Genomic DNA, 18,285 nt, shown 5'->3' on the forward strand with positions numbered 1-18,285 from the left:
ATTTAAATTATAATGTTGGCAAATTATTAATTGTATTGTGGTTAATAAAATGGCTTTAAAACTAAATATATGTATTTTCATACTAAGGTCAAGATGCCCTTGGCGCCAAACTGTCTACGTTCCTCTATCTGCATGTGGTAAGCCTTTGATCTACTGTGACATAATCCAACACATTGTATCTGCATTTGGCCTTGATCATGATGTAATCGGCTGTGTGTTAGAGTCTAAAAGCAAGACTTACTGGAGCATCCATGGGGAGAGAGCATCCCAGCAAATTCCTTCATTGGTTCAATAGTGACGTAACTAATGTAATGTAACTAAATGTAACGAAAATAACTAAATGTAGTCGTAATGATAACACGAAATGTAACTCAATGTAGCAAAATGTAACTAAATGTGTGAGGTGTTTTCTCCTGCTTGTAGAAATTAACATTGAAATCTGTAACATCTCTTTGCAAGTATTAATAAAATCTGTTATGCTTGGAACTTGATTGGTGAAGACTAATTTATTTTAATGACTGAACTCTGGAATACTTTGAACCTGACAGAAGAGCGATGGAAAATTCCCCCACAATGATCTTCAATTGTGGCCACTTCATAATTACACCGCCATACTGGAATACCGGCACTGCAAGTTGGTCTATAGCTTTGATATTGTTCATCGGAAAGAGGGATTACTGCACAATTAGTGTTATTCTGCTAAATAACTTTTTGCTGATTATTATATGCTTTTTTTTTTTGTTGCACCTGGGGACCTTCTTCCATTCCAAGGTATTTTTGGGATGCTTCATTTTCTAGTTCCTGTATTGTTGTCCATCCATCGATTGAGATATTGTGTGTTCTTTCTGTTTTACCATCTAGAAATGTGCATTTGACACATTTGTCAAGACCAAATTACATTTGAAGGTCCTCTGAGTGGCGCTTTACTTGTTTGAGTTGATCTGCCAATTTATCATTTGGTGAAAACAGTTTTAGATCATCCATGCACAGTAGATGGGTCACCCCTGCAGGTTCTTTGGTCATTTTTCTTTTGGGATGTTCGATAGTATTTGTGTCCTTGCTCATTGATGAGGTTCTTCAGTGGGTCCAGAGCCAGGCAAAGCAGGAGGGGAAAAGGCTGCAAGATATCGTGTAAGATTTGTCGTCTGTGTATTCTGTGATGTTGAGAAAAATATGACGAAGAAGCAAATAGCTTGCTGCGCACAAACACATTTAAAGCTTCTCTCCTGCATGTACTATTTGATGTCTCCTTAAAACTGATGATTGAGTAAAGGCTTTGGGACACAGAGAACACTTGTGTGGCTTCTCTCCTGTGTGTATATTTTGATGATTCCTTAACTCTGATGATTGAGTAAAGGCTTCAGGACACAGAAAACACTTGTGTGGCTTCTCTCGTGCATGTATTATTTGATGTCTCCTCAAATTGAATGATCGAATAAAGGCTTTAGAACACAGAGAACACTTGTAAGGCTTCTCTCCCATGTGCAGTCTTTGATGAACGTGTAAATCTGATGACCGAGTAAAGGCTTTAGGACACAAAGAACACTTGTGAGGCTTCTCACATGTGTGTGTTCTTTGATGATCCCTTAAATTTGATGATCGAGTGAAGGCCTTATCACACAAAGAACATTTGTGTGGGTTCTCTCCTGCATGTGTCATTTGATGATCCCTCAAATGTAATGAATGAATAAAGGCTTTTGGACACAAAGAACACTTGTGTGGCTTCTCTCCTGTGTGCAGTATTTGATGATTCCTCAAATCTGATGATCGAGTAAAGGCTTTAGGACATAAAGAACACTTGTGAGGCTTCACACCTGTGTGTGTTCTTTGATGATCCCTTAAATTTGATGATCGAATGAAGGCCTTATCACACAAAGAACATTTGTGTGAGTTCTCTCCTGCATGTGTCATTTGATGATCCCTCAAATGTGATGAATGAATAAAGGCTTTTGGACACAAAGAACACTTGTGTGGCTTCTCTCCTGTGTGCAGTATTTGATGATTCCTCAAATCTGATGATCGAGTATAGGCTTTAGGACAAAAAGAACACTTGTGAGGCTTCACACCTGTGTGTGTTCTTTGATGATCCCTTAAATTTGATGATCGAGTAAAGGCTTTAGAACACAAAGAACATTTGTGTGGCTTCTCTCTTGCATGTATCATTTGATGATCCCTCAAATGTGATGAACGAATAAAGGCTTTAGGACACAAAGAACACTTGTGAGGCTTCTCTCCCGTGTGCCATCTTTGATGAATGTGTAAATCTGATGATTGAATAAAGGCTTTAGGACACAGTGAACACTTGTGAGGCTTCTCTCCTGTGTGCCATCTTTGATGAATGTGTAAATCTGATGATTGAATAAAGGCTTTAGGACACAGTGAACACTTGTGAGGCTTCTCTCCCATGTGCCATCTTTGATGAATGTGTAAATCTGATGATCGAATAAAGGCTTTAGGACACAGTGAACAGTTGTGAGGCTTCTCAACTGTGTGTGTTCTTTGATGACTGTTTAAATTTGATGATTGAGTGAAGGCTTCAGGACACAAAGAACACTTGTGAGGCTTCTCACCTGTGTGTGTTCTTTGATGAATGTGTAAATTTGATGATTGAGTGAAGGCTTTAGGACACAAAGTACACTTGTGAGGCTTCTCACCTGTGTGTGTTCTTTGATGAATGTGTAAATTTGATGATTGACTAAAGGCCTTCGGACACAAAGAACACTTGTGAGGCTTCTCTCCTGTGTGTATTCTTTGATGAATGCGTAAAGTTGCTGACTGACGAAAGGCTTTAGGACACAAAGAACACTTGTGTGGCTTCTCTCCAGTGTGCTGTCTTTGATGAATGTGTAAATCTGATGACCAAGTAAAGGCTTTCGGACAGAAAGAACACTTGTGTGGTTTCCCACTTCCTTGTATATTATTGAGAATCTCGGTGCAACATTTACGAGACATGCTGCGAAATGTACCAGCATCTTGAGTAACCGTCTGTGTCATGTGATGATTGAAAACTTGTGCGTTGACCAACTGGGAACAGTTGGAACAAGAATCCAGTTTCATTTGGTTCTCTGTGAAGACAAGTCACAAAACGCAATCATTCACACAAATTTGTCCATAATTGATAAGTATTTTTCAAGAGCAGATATTATTCAAGTAAATTTGAATGTCATCCTTTTTTAAACATTTCTTTTGGAGGGAGAGGGTCCAGTTAAGATTTAAAAAAGGAGTTTTCGAACTGGCCAAATTAATCAAAAAGTTAATGACGACACAAAAACTACCTTCACAAAGGTTGTTCCGTCATTCTGGACAGCTTATAACAGAGGTTTTTCGCTTTTGCTCTCATTCCACGAGCTCCAGCTCGTTCCGCTCCCTATCGCTCGCTCACCTACTCGATGTCTTATCTCAGAACCCCCCTTTTTATACTACTTGTGAGGGAAGGGAGGTGGAGGAGGGGAGGGGAAAGGAGAGCGGTCTATTTTTACAATGGTCTTTCACATTATTCACACCTATCATATTTTCATGATACTCGAACAGCAAATGAACGAATATTTGTTGATATTCTATTTTAGGGAACAGCTTAATTTTCTCATGGATTTCGCTGCCGTCAATTATATTTACAAGACATGAATTGAAACTTGGCTCTTGGTTTAAATATCGTTCCTGAGCAGAGATGATATTATAAACATCTTTCGATGTTCTGCTCTGAGAGCTTCCTCAGCCACATATCATTTCAAGATTGGAGTAAATTCTTTTCCCATCGATCTCTTGACATCCATCAAATATTTTAAACCCCTCAATCTGTGTGGTTAATTCAGGCTTGTTTTGGTTATCTGTTCAATAAGATTTTTTTGATATTTACCACATTTGTTATGTTTTCCATTTCAATACCAATGCTGTGATTTTCTCCACTCTTTGGTTTGGTTATTGCTTGTTTGTTTGGTTGTGCTTGGTGGGTTGAATCCCATGGGTTAAATTCATTTGGTTTGTGAAATTCCTTCAGTCTGGAAAAAAAATGCCGCACACACCCTGCCAGAATAGTATTGTTCTCAGTTATATATTTTTGGTTTTTTTTTTTTCCAAGAAACCACACCCAGATTTCCCACAAACTAAGTCAGAGACAGAGCAGGCAGAGAGCGTGTCATTTCTCAAAAAAAGCATTTCCAGTCACGTGAAAAAGTAAGAACACCCCATGCAAAGTTTTGACTTTTTCAACATATTTCAACATACAACTATTTCGTCTTCATTTCAACAATATTGATAGATAAAGGTGATATAATATGACAAATATCATGAAACATTTACATTTTGAAGTCCATTGTTTAATTTAAATAAACATATATGCAAATTTCGCATGTGGAAAAAGTAAGTATGTCAAGTCGTAGATTCGTTATTGCTAAGAATTCTGTATAAGACGTCTTGAATAATATGTTATGATTTTAATGTTGCTTATATACTATTTTCATAAAGTTAATAAAAGGTTTTTGCTTCGTTTTAGTTTAAAATGAGGAAAGGCTCGCTTGGGTCGTGCTGGACAATTGTATACGTGTGCTTTTTGTAGGCTAGATAAGGCCGGTCGTAAAATCACGCTCACATGCGCGTGATTTTGTGTAACGCTAGTAGAATGATTAGATTGCAGACATAAACCTATCGTTAAAACCATATATATTTTGTATTAATCACAGCGACGCTTGACTCTGTATAAACATGCTTTGAATTACTCATTTGAACAAACCCATATATTTTATGGCCTTATCGAAGCCAAAGAATGCACCCTCCCTTTAATGAGTTATATTTTCTGTCTCCTCGGAGCCCAGAGAAACATCTGGTCCAGATAAGGGACGGATGACGGTGGGGGCTAGGGATGACGGTGAGGGACTCTCGCCAGTCGCTTTGTTCTCTCGGAGATTTTCTGATAAACTTGTCCCTATTTATACGGACTGCGAATCAATGTGCTTCGGGAAGGCTAGACGTGGCATGAAGCTGGTTCTTGCTGTAGATGTCTGTCTCCTCCGGATCTGTATAAGTTGGTTTTTAATAAAGCTGCGTCATTTTCAAACTGTTTGTGGACTTCTTTTGCAAACGAAGAGCCGCTTCTTCACAAGTACACACCTACATTTATCACTACTTCAAATACCTAAAATTAGAATCAGGTGCACCAGCTCAGGTGCAAATGATTAGAACATCGTTAGAGAGGATCTTGGAGGAACCTGTCTTATTTAAACCTCAGACATTTAGTTTGGTTTGCTCTTTGTTGTTGAAGTGTGTGGCGTCACCATGCCGAGATCAAAAGAGCTCTCTGAGGCCTTCAGAAAGAAGTTTATAGATGTCTACGAGTCTGGGAAGGGATTTAAAAAGATCTCCAAACAATTTGAAATCAATCATTCGACTGTCCGGAAGATCATCGACAAGTGGAGAAGATTCCAAAGAACTGCCAACTTGTTCAGGCCAGGCCGCCCCAGCAAGTTCAGCCCGAGAGCAGACCGCACGATGCTGAAAGAAGTCTCTAAGAACCCCAGAATGTCATCATGGGACCTACAGGTAGCCCTTGCCACTGTTGATGTCAAAGTGCACGAGTCTACCATTCGAAAGAGGGTGCACAAATTTGATCTACATGGGAGGTGTGCCAGGACGAAACCTTTGCTGTCCAAAAAGAACATCAGGGCAACACTAAAGTTTGCCAATGAACACCGAGGCAAAGACCAGCACTTCTGGAACAATGTGCTCTGGACAGATGAGTCAAAGGTAGAGCTATTTGGCCACAGTACCAGAAGACATGTTTGGCGAAAACCAAAGACAGCATTTGACCGCAAGAACCTGATACCAACTGCAAAGCATGGTGGTGGAAATATTATTGTTTGGGGCAGCTTTGCTGCACCAGGGCCTGGGCAGCTCACCATCATAGAATCCACAATGAATTCTTCATTGCACCAGAGGGTGCTTGAGGATAATGTGAGGCCATTTGTCGGAAAGTTGAAGCTCAACTGAAGGTGGACCTTGCAACACGACAATGACCCTAAACATACCAGTAAATCCACCAAGGAATGGCTGAAAAGAAAGAAATGGAGGGTTCTGGAATGGCCAAGTCAAAGTCCGGATCTAAATCACATCGAGATGTTGTGGGGGGGATTTGAAACGAGCTGTGCATGCAAGAAACCCCCTCAAGCATCGCACGGCTGAAAGAATTCTGCACGGAGGAGTGGGCAAAAATTTCTCCCAGTCGATGTCAGAGACTGGTAGCCAGTTATAAGAAATGCCGACTTGAGGTTGTTTCTGCCAAAGGGGGCAATACCACCTATTAGAGCCAAGGGTGTCCTTACTTTTTCCACATGCGAAATTTGCATTGATGTTTATTTAAATTATACAATTGACTACAAAATGTAAATGTTTCATGATATTTGTTATATTATATCACCTTTATCTCTCAATATTGTTGAAATGAAGATCAAATAGCTGAATGTTGAAATATGTTGAAAAAGTCAAAACTTTACATGGGGTGTACTTACTTTTTCACGCGATTGTAAATTCCTATTTAAACCCAGAGCCAGAGCCCAGAGCAGTTAAGCACATTTTGAGCATCGACAAACTCGCAATGATCCTGATTAAGGATTAACCTCTCTGATGAAGAAGATAATGATTTTATCTCTCCTCAACAACAATATTGGAAGGTTTAATGTTCCTCATATGAGTCTCACACATCATTAATTGAGAAATGATAAACCTTGTATGTCAATAACTATTTGTATTTCTTTTTATTTACAGCATATCAAACTCACTTGGACAAGAGGTTAACTGCAAAGCCAACCAACCTCAAAAGCAATGCAGACATTTGAATGAGCTTTGAAAGGAATTCCATTCATTGTGTCAAAACCGACACAAGGTTGTTAATGAGTGTGTTAATGAACGACCACCGAAATGGAAGCCTCGGGTTATCATACTAAAATATGCAAGTTGGTGTTTGTTTGTCTGTCTGATGATTTTTTGACCGCGATACATTTTGTCGTTACTTATCCATTCTCAACCAAACTTGACAGGATGACTAAGGGTTACATAATGAAGGTTGTAGAGCATTCATTTGTCCCCCTCCCTGAGGGGGTTTTCTCCGCCATTTCCGTCAATGGGGTTGCGTGTTGAGGTGGATGTCGATGTTAAGTTAGCTTTATCGTGGCGTTTTTTCAAGCCCGCTCCTAATAACAAAACTAACGATTTAGTAAGGGAAACATATGAAAATCTGTTAACTAAATTGTTACCAAAAAATTTCTTCACCAATATGTTTGTAAAGGTGTGTAATAACAGGTGTTAAAATGTTGAAGGTCAACTCCCGTGGGAAACCCAGAAAAAAAGCTGTTGAATTCGGGTACCGAAAAATTATTTTCGAGAATTTTTTTTTTTTTTTTTAAATCGGCCCTTAAGTAACTTATGAGGGGTCAAATAAGGGTTTTTCATGATTCTGAGTTGATTGTTAACATTTATATTTCACCACAGACACTCCTTTGTGGAAAAATAATTTCTAAATATATCTCATTTTCTACTTTGCAGGACATGGAGTCTAGCAATATGGATGAAGACGTTACTCCACCTGTGCTCAATTGCTTCATCTGTGCACGCTCGGATACACCAGCTGAAAGGCTCATACAGGCAACTCCAAAGGGATACTCAACTTTATTGAAACAAGCAGAAACTGTCGAAAATGTTACTGTTGTGGAACGTATGAAGGAGGCTCTAAAGTCTAAAGGAAGGAAAACTGAGGTACCACCAGAAGTGTAAAAATGATCTGTACAACAACTTTGTTGCAACCACCAAGAAGTCAGCTCAAGCATCAAAGGCAGAGAAAGAGTCATCAAAGTTGAAGAGAAGACGCACTACTTGTGAGTTCAGTTCATCAACTGGCTGCAGTTCTAGAAGATCACAGTCAGTTGACCTCCTGTATAAGGATGTATGCATTCTTTGCAACCAACCAGCCCAGCTCTACAAAAATAATCCAGCACAAGCTAGAAAGAAATACAGAGTGCCAGATAATTTGACTGCAGATACACTGAAGGCAAGCTTGCTGAAGACAGCATGGAGTCGCGGGGATGACTGGGGCACTGAAGTCACTGGACGCCTGGAAGGGATCAACGACTTGGTAGCAGAAGAAACACTGTACCATTTGCGATGCAAACTTATGTTTGTGAGAGGTGACAGTTTGTCCAAGACTGATGAGGAAGGAAAAAGGAAGAGAGGACAGAGGAGTATTGATGAGGAGCGAGAGGCAGTTTTTATTGAATTCTGCGAATGGTTAGACTCAGAATTAGAGCATGGGGTAATGAACATGGACCAAGTCCATGAAAAGCTGCAGGAGTTTGATCAGTCACCAGAGAAGAGCCTTTCTTATTCAAAGCATTGGCTAAAGATAAAACTTCTAGAGAAATACGAAGACACCTTGTATTTCACAACACAGGAAAGAAGGGCAGATGTACTCTGTCTCAAAGATGGCACCGACAATATTCTGCGAGTGCATCATGCTAATCTTGACCATGGAGATGAGAAGACTCAGATCATAAAGACGGCACTCAAGTTCATATCCAATGATATTGCCTTGATTGATTTAGGTCCAAAGTCATACCCCACCACACACAGTATGACTGACATCGAAAGTCAGCTGACACTTGTTCCTGCAAGCCTTCAGATGTTCTTGAGACCGATTGTCAAGACAGACGAAAGAGTTGCCGTTTGGGGGCAGAATTTTATTAAGGCCTGTCGACCTCGGTCTGGAGTACTGCCACACCAAATGGGGCTTGCCATACAACGTGATCATAGATTTGGGTCAAAATGGATGCTCAACAAGTTCCACCGGCTGGGATACACTGAGTCTTACACGGAGACACAAAACTACAAATACTGCTTCCTTAATAGTAGGAGTGGAGATGATGTTCCAGATACTTCTGGCACTCTTGACACCATTGTGGAGGAAACCGATGAACAGATCAATGATGAGGTTGCGGTTGATGCTGCGCTTGAGGATCAATCAGTGATGACAGCCAAAGTGCCAGCCAGTGAAAGTGAATTGTCAAGTAATGATCAGGTGGTCTTTATGGAGGTTGGGGAAACAAACAATGCAGTCACTCAGTTTGTTGGAGACAATATAGATTTAAACATTGTCTCTATTCATGGAAACACTCCCTTTCACTCAATGGGTTGGATCGAAGTCACCTCTCCGGCACCACCTTTGCCAAACACCACCGCCACCAAGGAAACAGTGATTCAGGCTGGTACTGCGATTTTCAAGTACATTTACCATGGACGAGATACTACATTGGGTGAAATTCGGTACAACATGTTCTCAAGGAAGGCAGCGGCAGGAGTGATCAAACCAGAGACTCTACCTCCAACAGAGTTGCAGCTGCACAACTGCACAACAGCTGCAGCTGCACAACATTCACTCCGTGCCTACCTGCAGACCCGGGACTGGATCCTTCTACAGAGCATGTCTCTAAACCCCAGTGACTATGGATGGACAATAGGTGTGCATAGGTATGAGCCAGTTCCAACACTGGACCCCACGGCTCCTGAGGAGCTATTGCAGTTCACGAGCTGTAATTGTCATGGAGATTGCAGCAACCGGCGATGCAGCTGCAAGAAGAATGGGGTCACGTGCATCTCGGCCTGTGGAGTCTGTAATGGCATTACATGCAGAAACTGCAGTCATGATGTTGTTGAGTCTGAAGAAGACAGAGACAATGACTGTTGAAACTTCTGACATTGTGAATGAGAAATAACTCTTGAGTATTATATATGTATGTGAAATAAAAGCTACTTTGTGTGTAAATGTAAAAGTGAAAATATAAATGTTAACAATCAAAATATAAATCAATCAAAATAAGGGATCCCAAACAAGTTTACGTCTTAAAGATGCTGCATCACAAGTTTCATCAAATTTAATCAATATTTTGACTTTTAGAGCGTAGACGTCGAATTGTTTAGACGACAGAAAGATGACAGACGGACGACGGACACTGGGTGTCGACAAAAACTCAGCTGGACATAGTCCAGTTGAGTTAATAAAAAAGGTGAGGGGTTATGTTGCTATATAAAGGATAGAAAAAAGCAATAACCAAATTAAAGAGTGGATAAAATCACAGCTTTGGTATTTAAATGGAAAACATAATGAATGTGGTGAATTATCAAAGAAATCATATTGAAGAGATAAGAAAAACAAGCCTAAGTAAAGCATACAGATTGAGGGGTTTAAAAAGATTTAATGGATGTCAAGAGATCAATGAGAAAATAATTTACTTCAATCTTAAAATGATATGTGGCTCGGGAGGCTCTCAGAGCAGAACATCGAGAGATGTTTATAATATCATCTCTGCTCAGGAACGACATTGAAACCAAGAACCAAGTTAGAAAACGTATGTTGTAAATATATAATTGATGGTGACGAAAGCCACAAGAAAATTAAGCTATTCCCTAAGATAGAACGTAAACAAATATTCTTAGGTTCGCTGTTTTCGTATAATGAAAATATGATCCGTGTGAATTTTGTGAAGGACCATCTGTAATAATTAACACCTCTCCTTTCTCCTCCTCCCCCCCCAACCCCCCCACCCCTGCCACAAGTAGTACAAAAGGGGGGTTTCTGAGATAAGACAGAGCAGGTAAGCGAGCGATAGCAAGTGAAAATGAGCGGCATGAGCGAGAACAAGCGAAACTGAGCGAAAGCGAGTGGAATTGCGTAAGCGAGTGGTTCTGTGGAGATGTTTTGCCTCAGAACCCCTTTTTTGTGCTACTAATGGCACTTGGTGGTGAGTTTCACTCCTCCACACCGAACGGCTTACGTTTTGTATTCCACTGATAGGCCGGATGTGCAGCTGGCCTTCAACCATATGTAATTGGCTTGTATTTTTCACCGACCAAGCACATCCACCAAGTTTTTTCAAAACCCATCCATAACGTCTTTAAATTTTGGGCCAATATCTCAATTATGAATGTAAATGCAGATTCAAAAATCAATTCAAACAATCTCAGATTTGAATCCGGATCCAGGTCTAATTTGTTCTGGGCACACATACAACCTGTACACAAAGTTTAGTCCAAATCCGTCCATAAATCTGAGAAATCCTGATATCCAGAGGGGTGAAAATTGGTTGTCATCGACTTGTCTGATGTGATGAAACGACCTTGAATATGTGTATTTTTTGTGCGATCTGTATTTTAATTGAAACAGGTATCCCTGTCTCGTTCACATAAACAAGACAATTGAGTCAAAACAATTTAAATGGACATGTCATTCTGCAAGGTTTGAAAGAAAATTATTTCATCGTGAAAGAATGAACGAAACAAGTAAACAATGTGATGTGATCTATTGAGAGTCCAGTTCACCTTCGAGCAGCTGAGTAGATTTGCTTGGCTCCATGGGTTGAGAATCACACTGTTCCCGCTTCACAAGATCATTGCTCAAAGAATCCTTGGATGTCTGAAGAAGCTTGTTTTTGTAAGTTTCTGACTTAACTACTTGAGCTTCACCTGCAAACCATGTGACAACAGTTCATCACAATAGAGGAAAGGATAAACAAGCAAATTGAAACCCAAACAATCATTCCAAGTAGTGAGGAGAAATGTACGGGGTCTCCAACAGAAAAACATATTTTCCGACTTAACCAAAGAGGTCAACAAAGGAGGGGTAATGAGAAAAAAAAAACTCGTGAATCTGAAAAGGCAGAGTAGTCTGGAAATAGAGGAAGTGCATGATGAAATGACACTTTGGTGTTCTCGCTGATGCAGAATAGCTGGCTGCATTCCATTGCCTTATAAACATAATTCTCTGAAACCTAAATTAGTGACCTGGGATTATTAATCTCAAAACATTAGTCAAATTAAAGTTAAATTAAAAAAAAAAATCACCAGAACAAAGCGACTGTCGCCAATATGCCTCCGCATAGTCCCACAATGGGTAGATGCCCTCGTTCACTGTCCGAAAAATAAACAAGGTTGATTTAAATCCCTTCAGCTGTTTTCAAGTATCACATTTTCACCAGCCATGACAGGTTTCACATCGATCGGTGAAGCGGTTTCAGAGAAGGGATAAAAAAAAAATCGGCTTTCAAGCTAATATGGCTGCCACACCACATGACATATGCTGTAGCCACTCAACTCAAACATCATCTCTCTGCCAATAACTTGTACATGTCTTAATACATCCTGGATAACAAACTGGACTTTCTCTGTCTCACCGAAACCTGGCAACAACCTCTGGACTACTACACACTCAACCTCACCACACCCAATGGATATTCCTACGTCAATAAACCACGCTCGGAGGGCCGAGGTGGTGGAATTGCCGTTATCCACCGTCAAGACATCAAGACCAACCTCATCTCCATCTCATCTGCTCCATCATTTGAACACCTGGCTTTAAAACTCTCTGGTCACACGCAGTCAGTCATGGCTGTCGTCTACCGCCCTCCCAAACCACACCCATCATTCCTGTCTGACTTCTCCTACTTTCTGACCCAGCTATGTTCCCTCTCCCCCTCAATCCTCCTCCTTGGTGATTTCAATATCCACATGGACTCCACTGACTCCACAATAACCACTGACTTCACTGATTTACTCACCTGCTTTAACCTCACTCAACATGTCGACTTTCCTACCCATATCCGTGGTCACATTTTGGACCTTGTTTGCTCCACTGGATTAAATTTGCACCATCTCTATGGCTCCGACCTCACCCTCTCTGACCACTTAGCCATCACTCTGACCATCAACATCCCCGCCCCAACACCAAGGCATTATCGCACAATCAACTTCCGTAAGCTAAACGCTCTTTCACCTACCTCATTCTCATCCACCCTCTCTGAAAAAATGTCCACTTCTCCCTTCATTGACCTCCACACCCCTTCCGACCTCACTGACTACTACAACCACACTCTCTCCTCCTGCCTTGACCAGCTTGCGCCTGTAAAAACCAAAACAGTTTCTTTCACCCATTCTGCTCCCTGGTTTACCCCTGAACTCCACCTGATGAAAACTCGTGCTCGCCAACTTGAAAGACTCCGCAATAAAACGGGTCTCACAGTTCACTCCCAAGCCTACAAGGACCACATACAACACTACAAAGATGCCCTCTCCCGCGCCCGCTCTGCCTACTACTCTCAAATTATCCACTCTGGCTCCGGAAACCCAAAAGCACTCTTCTCGACAATAAACAAACTCCTCCGCCCCCTGAACACCACCACCCAGTCATTCACAGTAGACAACTGCATCTCCTTCCTCTCTTTCTTCCAACGCAAAATTGACAACATCTACAACAGCTTGACCACCGCCGCACCCGCTCCCCCTCCAACCACCTGCCCCCCCTTGTCCTGCCATCCCCTGTCTCGGTTCTCCCCAATCTCTCCTACTGACCTCTCTGAACTCCTCATAGGAATGAAAACTGCCACCTGCACTCTTGACCCCATCCCCTCCAGCTTTGTCAAAGCCTCCCTCCCTGCTCTCTCTCCACTTATCATTGCAACAATAAACTCCTCCCTGTCTACAGGCATCGTCCCACCTTCCCTCAAAATTGCTGCTGTTACCCCCATTCTAAAAAAACCTGGTCTAAACCCTGACACCCTAAACAACTTCAGACCCATCTCCAACCTACCCTTTCTGTCAAAAGTTTTGGAACGCGCTGTAGCCACTCAACTCAAACATCATCTCTCTGCCAATAACTTGTATGAAACATTCCAATCCGGATTCCGCTCCAACCACAGTACTGAAACTGCTCTCCTCAAAATCACCAACGACCTTCTCCTCTCCTCTGACGCTGGCAACCTCAACATTCTCGTCCTCCTCGACCTCAGCGCTGCCTTTGACACCATCGATCACACTATCCTCCTCACCCGACTTGAATCCACCTTTAACGTCACCGGCACTGCCCTCTCTTGGATTAAATCATACCTCTCTGACAGATGCCAGTTCATCTCCATCAATAACTGCAAATCCCCCACTGCTCCCCTCCCCCAAGGTGTCCCCCAAGGTTCAGTTCTTGGCCCCCTCCTCTTCATCCTTTACCTGTCCCCGCTCGGTCACTTAATCCGCCGTCATGGTCTCCAATTCCACTGCTTCGCCGATGACATCCAGCTTTTCATCTCCACCAAGTCCGTCTCCACCGACACCCACTCTATCCTGACAAACTGCATCACTGAAATAAAATCCTGGCTTCAAATCAACTTCCTCAAGCTTAACTGTGATAAATCTGAAATAATCATCATTGGCCCAAAAACGCTCACAAAATCCACCCATAACTTTGCCCTCAACATCGACGGTATCCCAGTATCCACCTCCCCTCACATCCGGAATCTTGGCGTCATCTTTGACCAAACCCTTTCCTTCGACAAATACACTAAACAGATCACAAAGTCAGCCTTCTTTCACCTGAAAAACATTGCCCGTCTCCGCTCATCCCTCTCCTCCACGGCTGCAGAAACCCTCATCCACGCCTTCATCACCTCCCGTCTGGACTACTGCAATAGCCTCCTCTATGGTTCACCCTCAAAAATCACCAATAAACTCCAATACATTCAGAACTCCGCTGCCCGTCTACTCACTCATTCCCGGACCCGTGACCACATCACCCCCGTCCTTTACAAGCTTCACTGGCTCCCCATCCCCCAGAGAATCCAGTACAAAATCCTCCTCCTGACATACAAAGCCCTCCATAACCTGGCCCCATCCTACCTGGCTGACCTCCTCTCCAGACACACTCCCACCCGCAACCTCCGCTCTGCTGGTACCAACCTCCTGACCCCCTCCATCCGGACCAAATTCAGATCCTGGGGGGACAGGGCCTTCTCCATCGCTGCTCCCACCCTCTGGAACTCACTACCTCACACCATCAGAGACTCCTCCTCACTCACCACATTCAAAACATCACTAAAGACCCACCTGTTCAACGCTGCATTCAACATTCAACCCACAGCATTTAACCCCTGACTATCTCTTCTCCTTCTCCCTCCTTTTGCTTTAAATATTTCCCTATTGATTCTTGTCTTGTCTTTTTGATTCTTGTCTTATATATATGCCGTATATCGCTGCTGTTTGTTTTCTTGATTCTTGTCTTTTTGCAATTGTTGTTTTCATGTATTGTTATGCATTATGTTTTCCACTCTGTCAAAGCGCCTTTGGGCTTCTGGAAAAGCGCTATACAAAATAAATGAATTATTATTATTATTATATGACCATAAGAAAATATTTTCTCAGCATATGTGTGGGCAGTGGATCACTATTGTGAAGTTTTGTGTTGATTGGATGACGTTCGTTCAAAGATGGCTGCCAAACCACGTGACCTGCGATGTCATCATTTTCAAACTATATGCAACAATGGTGTTAGAATTTAGATGATATTTGTAAAAATTCGCATCGATAGGGTAAGTGGTTTCAGAGATATAATTATTTAATATTTTCCTTCAATCTAATATGGCTACCACACCATGTGACCAATGATGTTTTTGTGATCATCTTTTAATCACCATGCCGAGTCAATGACACACGTAAAGTTTCAAGTCAATCGATTTGGTGGTTTGGGAGAAAATGTTTTTTTTATGGTTTCAGGTTAAATCCAACATGGCTGCCAAACCATGTGACTTATGATGTCATAAATTTAATATTTCAATAGAAATGGGTCATAGATCATGCCCATGCAATTTCAGATTTTTACGATAAATAATTTGATTAAAACATTTTTGGCTGGCATACCACTTCACCGATGATGTAATCCTTATCATGCTTTTGTTCCCCATTGGGAGTACTTGACAATGTGCCAAGTTTAAAAATTTTCCATTCAGCAGTTTTAGAAATATTTATTATTATTATTTGCATTTATTCCAAGATGGCTGCCATACCACGTGACCTTTAATATCACAATTAGGATAAAAACATTCTGCATGGGTGTCACTCCCACACTGAAAGTGTCGTCTCAATCAGACATGTGGTTGCTGAGAAAAACGAGGTTTAGCCCGTAGGGGCGGACGGACGGACAACCCGAAAACATAATGGCTCCGGCCACCTTCGGGAGCAGAGGCATAAAAATAAATTAAAGTCTAAAACATTAGCCACGGCCTGGTGAAACAAGGGGCCACTTTTGATCATCACCTTTTGACTTCTCCTTCCTCTGCAGGTGATTACACCCTAAAACCCCCCCAACAACCACATGTATTTTCTTCAACCGCTGCTGGATTATAGTCATTGCCAAGAAATTTCACAAGAGCGTTGGGCAAAAAAGGTGGGAAAAATAATTGTCGCTCCTTTTTGCTTTGTCCATGGAAAGTCAGCCTTTCAATTTTTGTTACACTCAATTCCTCTCATACACAAATATTGCTTACTTCAAGTTATCATTGCATTATGATGTGGAAAGGTGGGGGTGAGGGGCGGTGAGCAGGGGATGGGCCGTTCGACGGCGCGGGCACGGCCCTCTTGTGCGACGTCTCCCTTGGGCGGCCTCGCCCCATCGTGCCCGCGGGCTGGCAGCGCCAGGTTTTTGACGCCATCCACGGCCTGTCCCACCCGGGCACGAAGGCCTCCCAGAGGTTGGTCACCGACAAGTTTGTCTGGCATGGCCTCCGGAAGGCCGTCCGCGGGTGGACCAGGACGTGCCTCGCGTGCCAGCGCGCGAAGGTGCACCGGCACACCCAGGCCCCATTGGCCCCGTTCACGGTGCCGGAACGTAGGTGTGACAACGTGCACGTGGACCTGGTGGGACCTCTGCCCCCCACGCGGGGTTTCACCCATGTCCTGACAATGGTGGACCGCACCACCCGGTGGCCGGAGGCCGTGCCTTTGGCGACGACGACGGCGGCTGACGTCGCGCAGGCGTTCATCGCCACCTGGGTCGCCCGGTTCGGCGCCCCCTCGGACATCTCATCCGACCGCGGCCCCCAGTTCACCTCGGAGCTCTGGGGGGCGGTCGTGCGGGGGCTCGGGGTCCGGCTGCACCGAACCACGGCCTGCCACCCCCAGGCCAACGGCCTGTGTGAGCGGTTCCACCACTCGTTGAAGGCCACGCTCCGGGCCACCCTCTGCGACGGCGGCTGGGTCGACAGGCTCCCCTGGGTCCTGCTGGGCCTCTGGACGGCGCCCAAGGACGACCTGCGTGCATCCGCGGTGGAGTTGGTCTTCGGACAACCGCTGCGGGTGCCGGGCGATTTCCTCCCCGACCCCACGGCACCATGGTCCGCGGCGCAGGAGCGCTCCGTGCTGCAGGAGACAGCCCGGAGGTTCGCCCCGGTGCCGACGGCGCACCACGGGCACCCGCCTACGCACGTCGCCCTGGAGCTTCGCCCCGCGGAGTACGTCTTCATCCGGCATGACGCCCACCGGACACCACTGCGGCCCCCGTACGATGGGCCTTTCCGCGTGCTGGAGACCGGGGTGAAACATTTCACCTTGGACATCGGCGGTACTCCCGACCGCCTCTCGGTGGATCGCCTCAAGCCGGCCCACCTCGACGTGGACCACCCACCGCCGGTGGCTCGGCCCCCACGGCGACGCCGCCCCCCTGCGGGCGGACCCCTGGCACCGCCCAGCCCCGCCGGCATGCCGCCCCCCGGTCCTGCACCCATCACGGGTGCAGCCGGACACATCCCAGCTGGCATCCCTGCACCCCGGACGCCGCCAGTCGCCAGAGGGCGCTTTGGCCGGGTCATCCGTTTGCCCCGCAAACTGGCCCTCCAGGTGCGCGGGAATTCTGGGGGGGCGCGTGTGGCGGACACGAAAGCTCACTGGCGTGAGGGCATCAATCTGCGCACCAAGTGGGTGGCGGCCACGCCCGAGGGGTAGGCGTGGCCGCGGGATATACAATGGGCACGCAGCCCGGAGCGCGCCAGTGCTACAGTTGAGCTCTTATAATAAAGACTCTTGAACTTACCGCATTGTCCGCTTCCTCCTTGTTATACAAGTAGCGCGCGTAGCACCACGCTTCATTATCATGTTAACGAGTCCATTCTCCACCAAATAAAGACATTATGGTGTGAACGAGTCCATTATCCACCAAATAAAGACATTATGGTGTTAACAAGTCCATTATCCACCAAATAAAGACATCATGTTAACGAGTCCATTCTCCACCAAATAAAGACATTATGGTGTTAACGAGTTCATTTATCCACCAAAGACATTATCATGTTAACGAGTGTATTCTCCACCAAATAAAGGCATTATGGTGTGAATGAGTCCATTATCCACCAAATAAAGACATTATTGTGTTGACTAGACCATTATCCACCAAATAAAGACATGGTATTAACGTGTCTAATATCCACCAAATAGACATTA

At 43.9% G+C, this 18,285-nt stretch overlaps 1 protein-coding gene across 1 annotated transcript in view; it reads right to left on the reverse strand.

Moving 5' to 3' along the window:
* Positions 1-360: 360 nt before the first annotated feature.
* Positions 361-18,285, reverse strand: part of LOC137427492 (uncharacterized) — a 30,330-nt gene continuing 12,405 nt past the window's right edge. Inside the window, exons 3-4 of the mRNA XM_068117030.2 lie at positions 11,356-11,499; positions 361-3,065 (exon numbers count right to left, since the gene is read on the reverse strand). Of these exons, the coding sequence (XP_067973131.2) occupies positions 1,213-3,065; positions 11,356-11,499 (1,997 nt within the window). The 3' untranslated portion in view covers positions 361-1,212. The remainder of the gene's footprint in view (positions 3,066-11,355; positions 11,500-18,285) is intronic.

Source organism: Myxine glutinosa, chromosome 5 (genome assembly GCF_964187855.1).
Source record: "Myxine glutinosa chromosome 5, kmMyxGlut1.1, whole genome shotgun sequence".
NCBI classification, from domain to species: Eukaryota; Metazoa; Chordata; class Myxini; order Myxiniformes; family Myxinidae; genus Myxine; species Myxine glutinosa.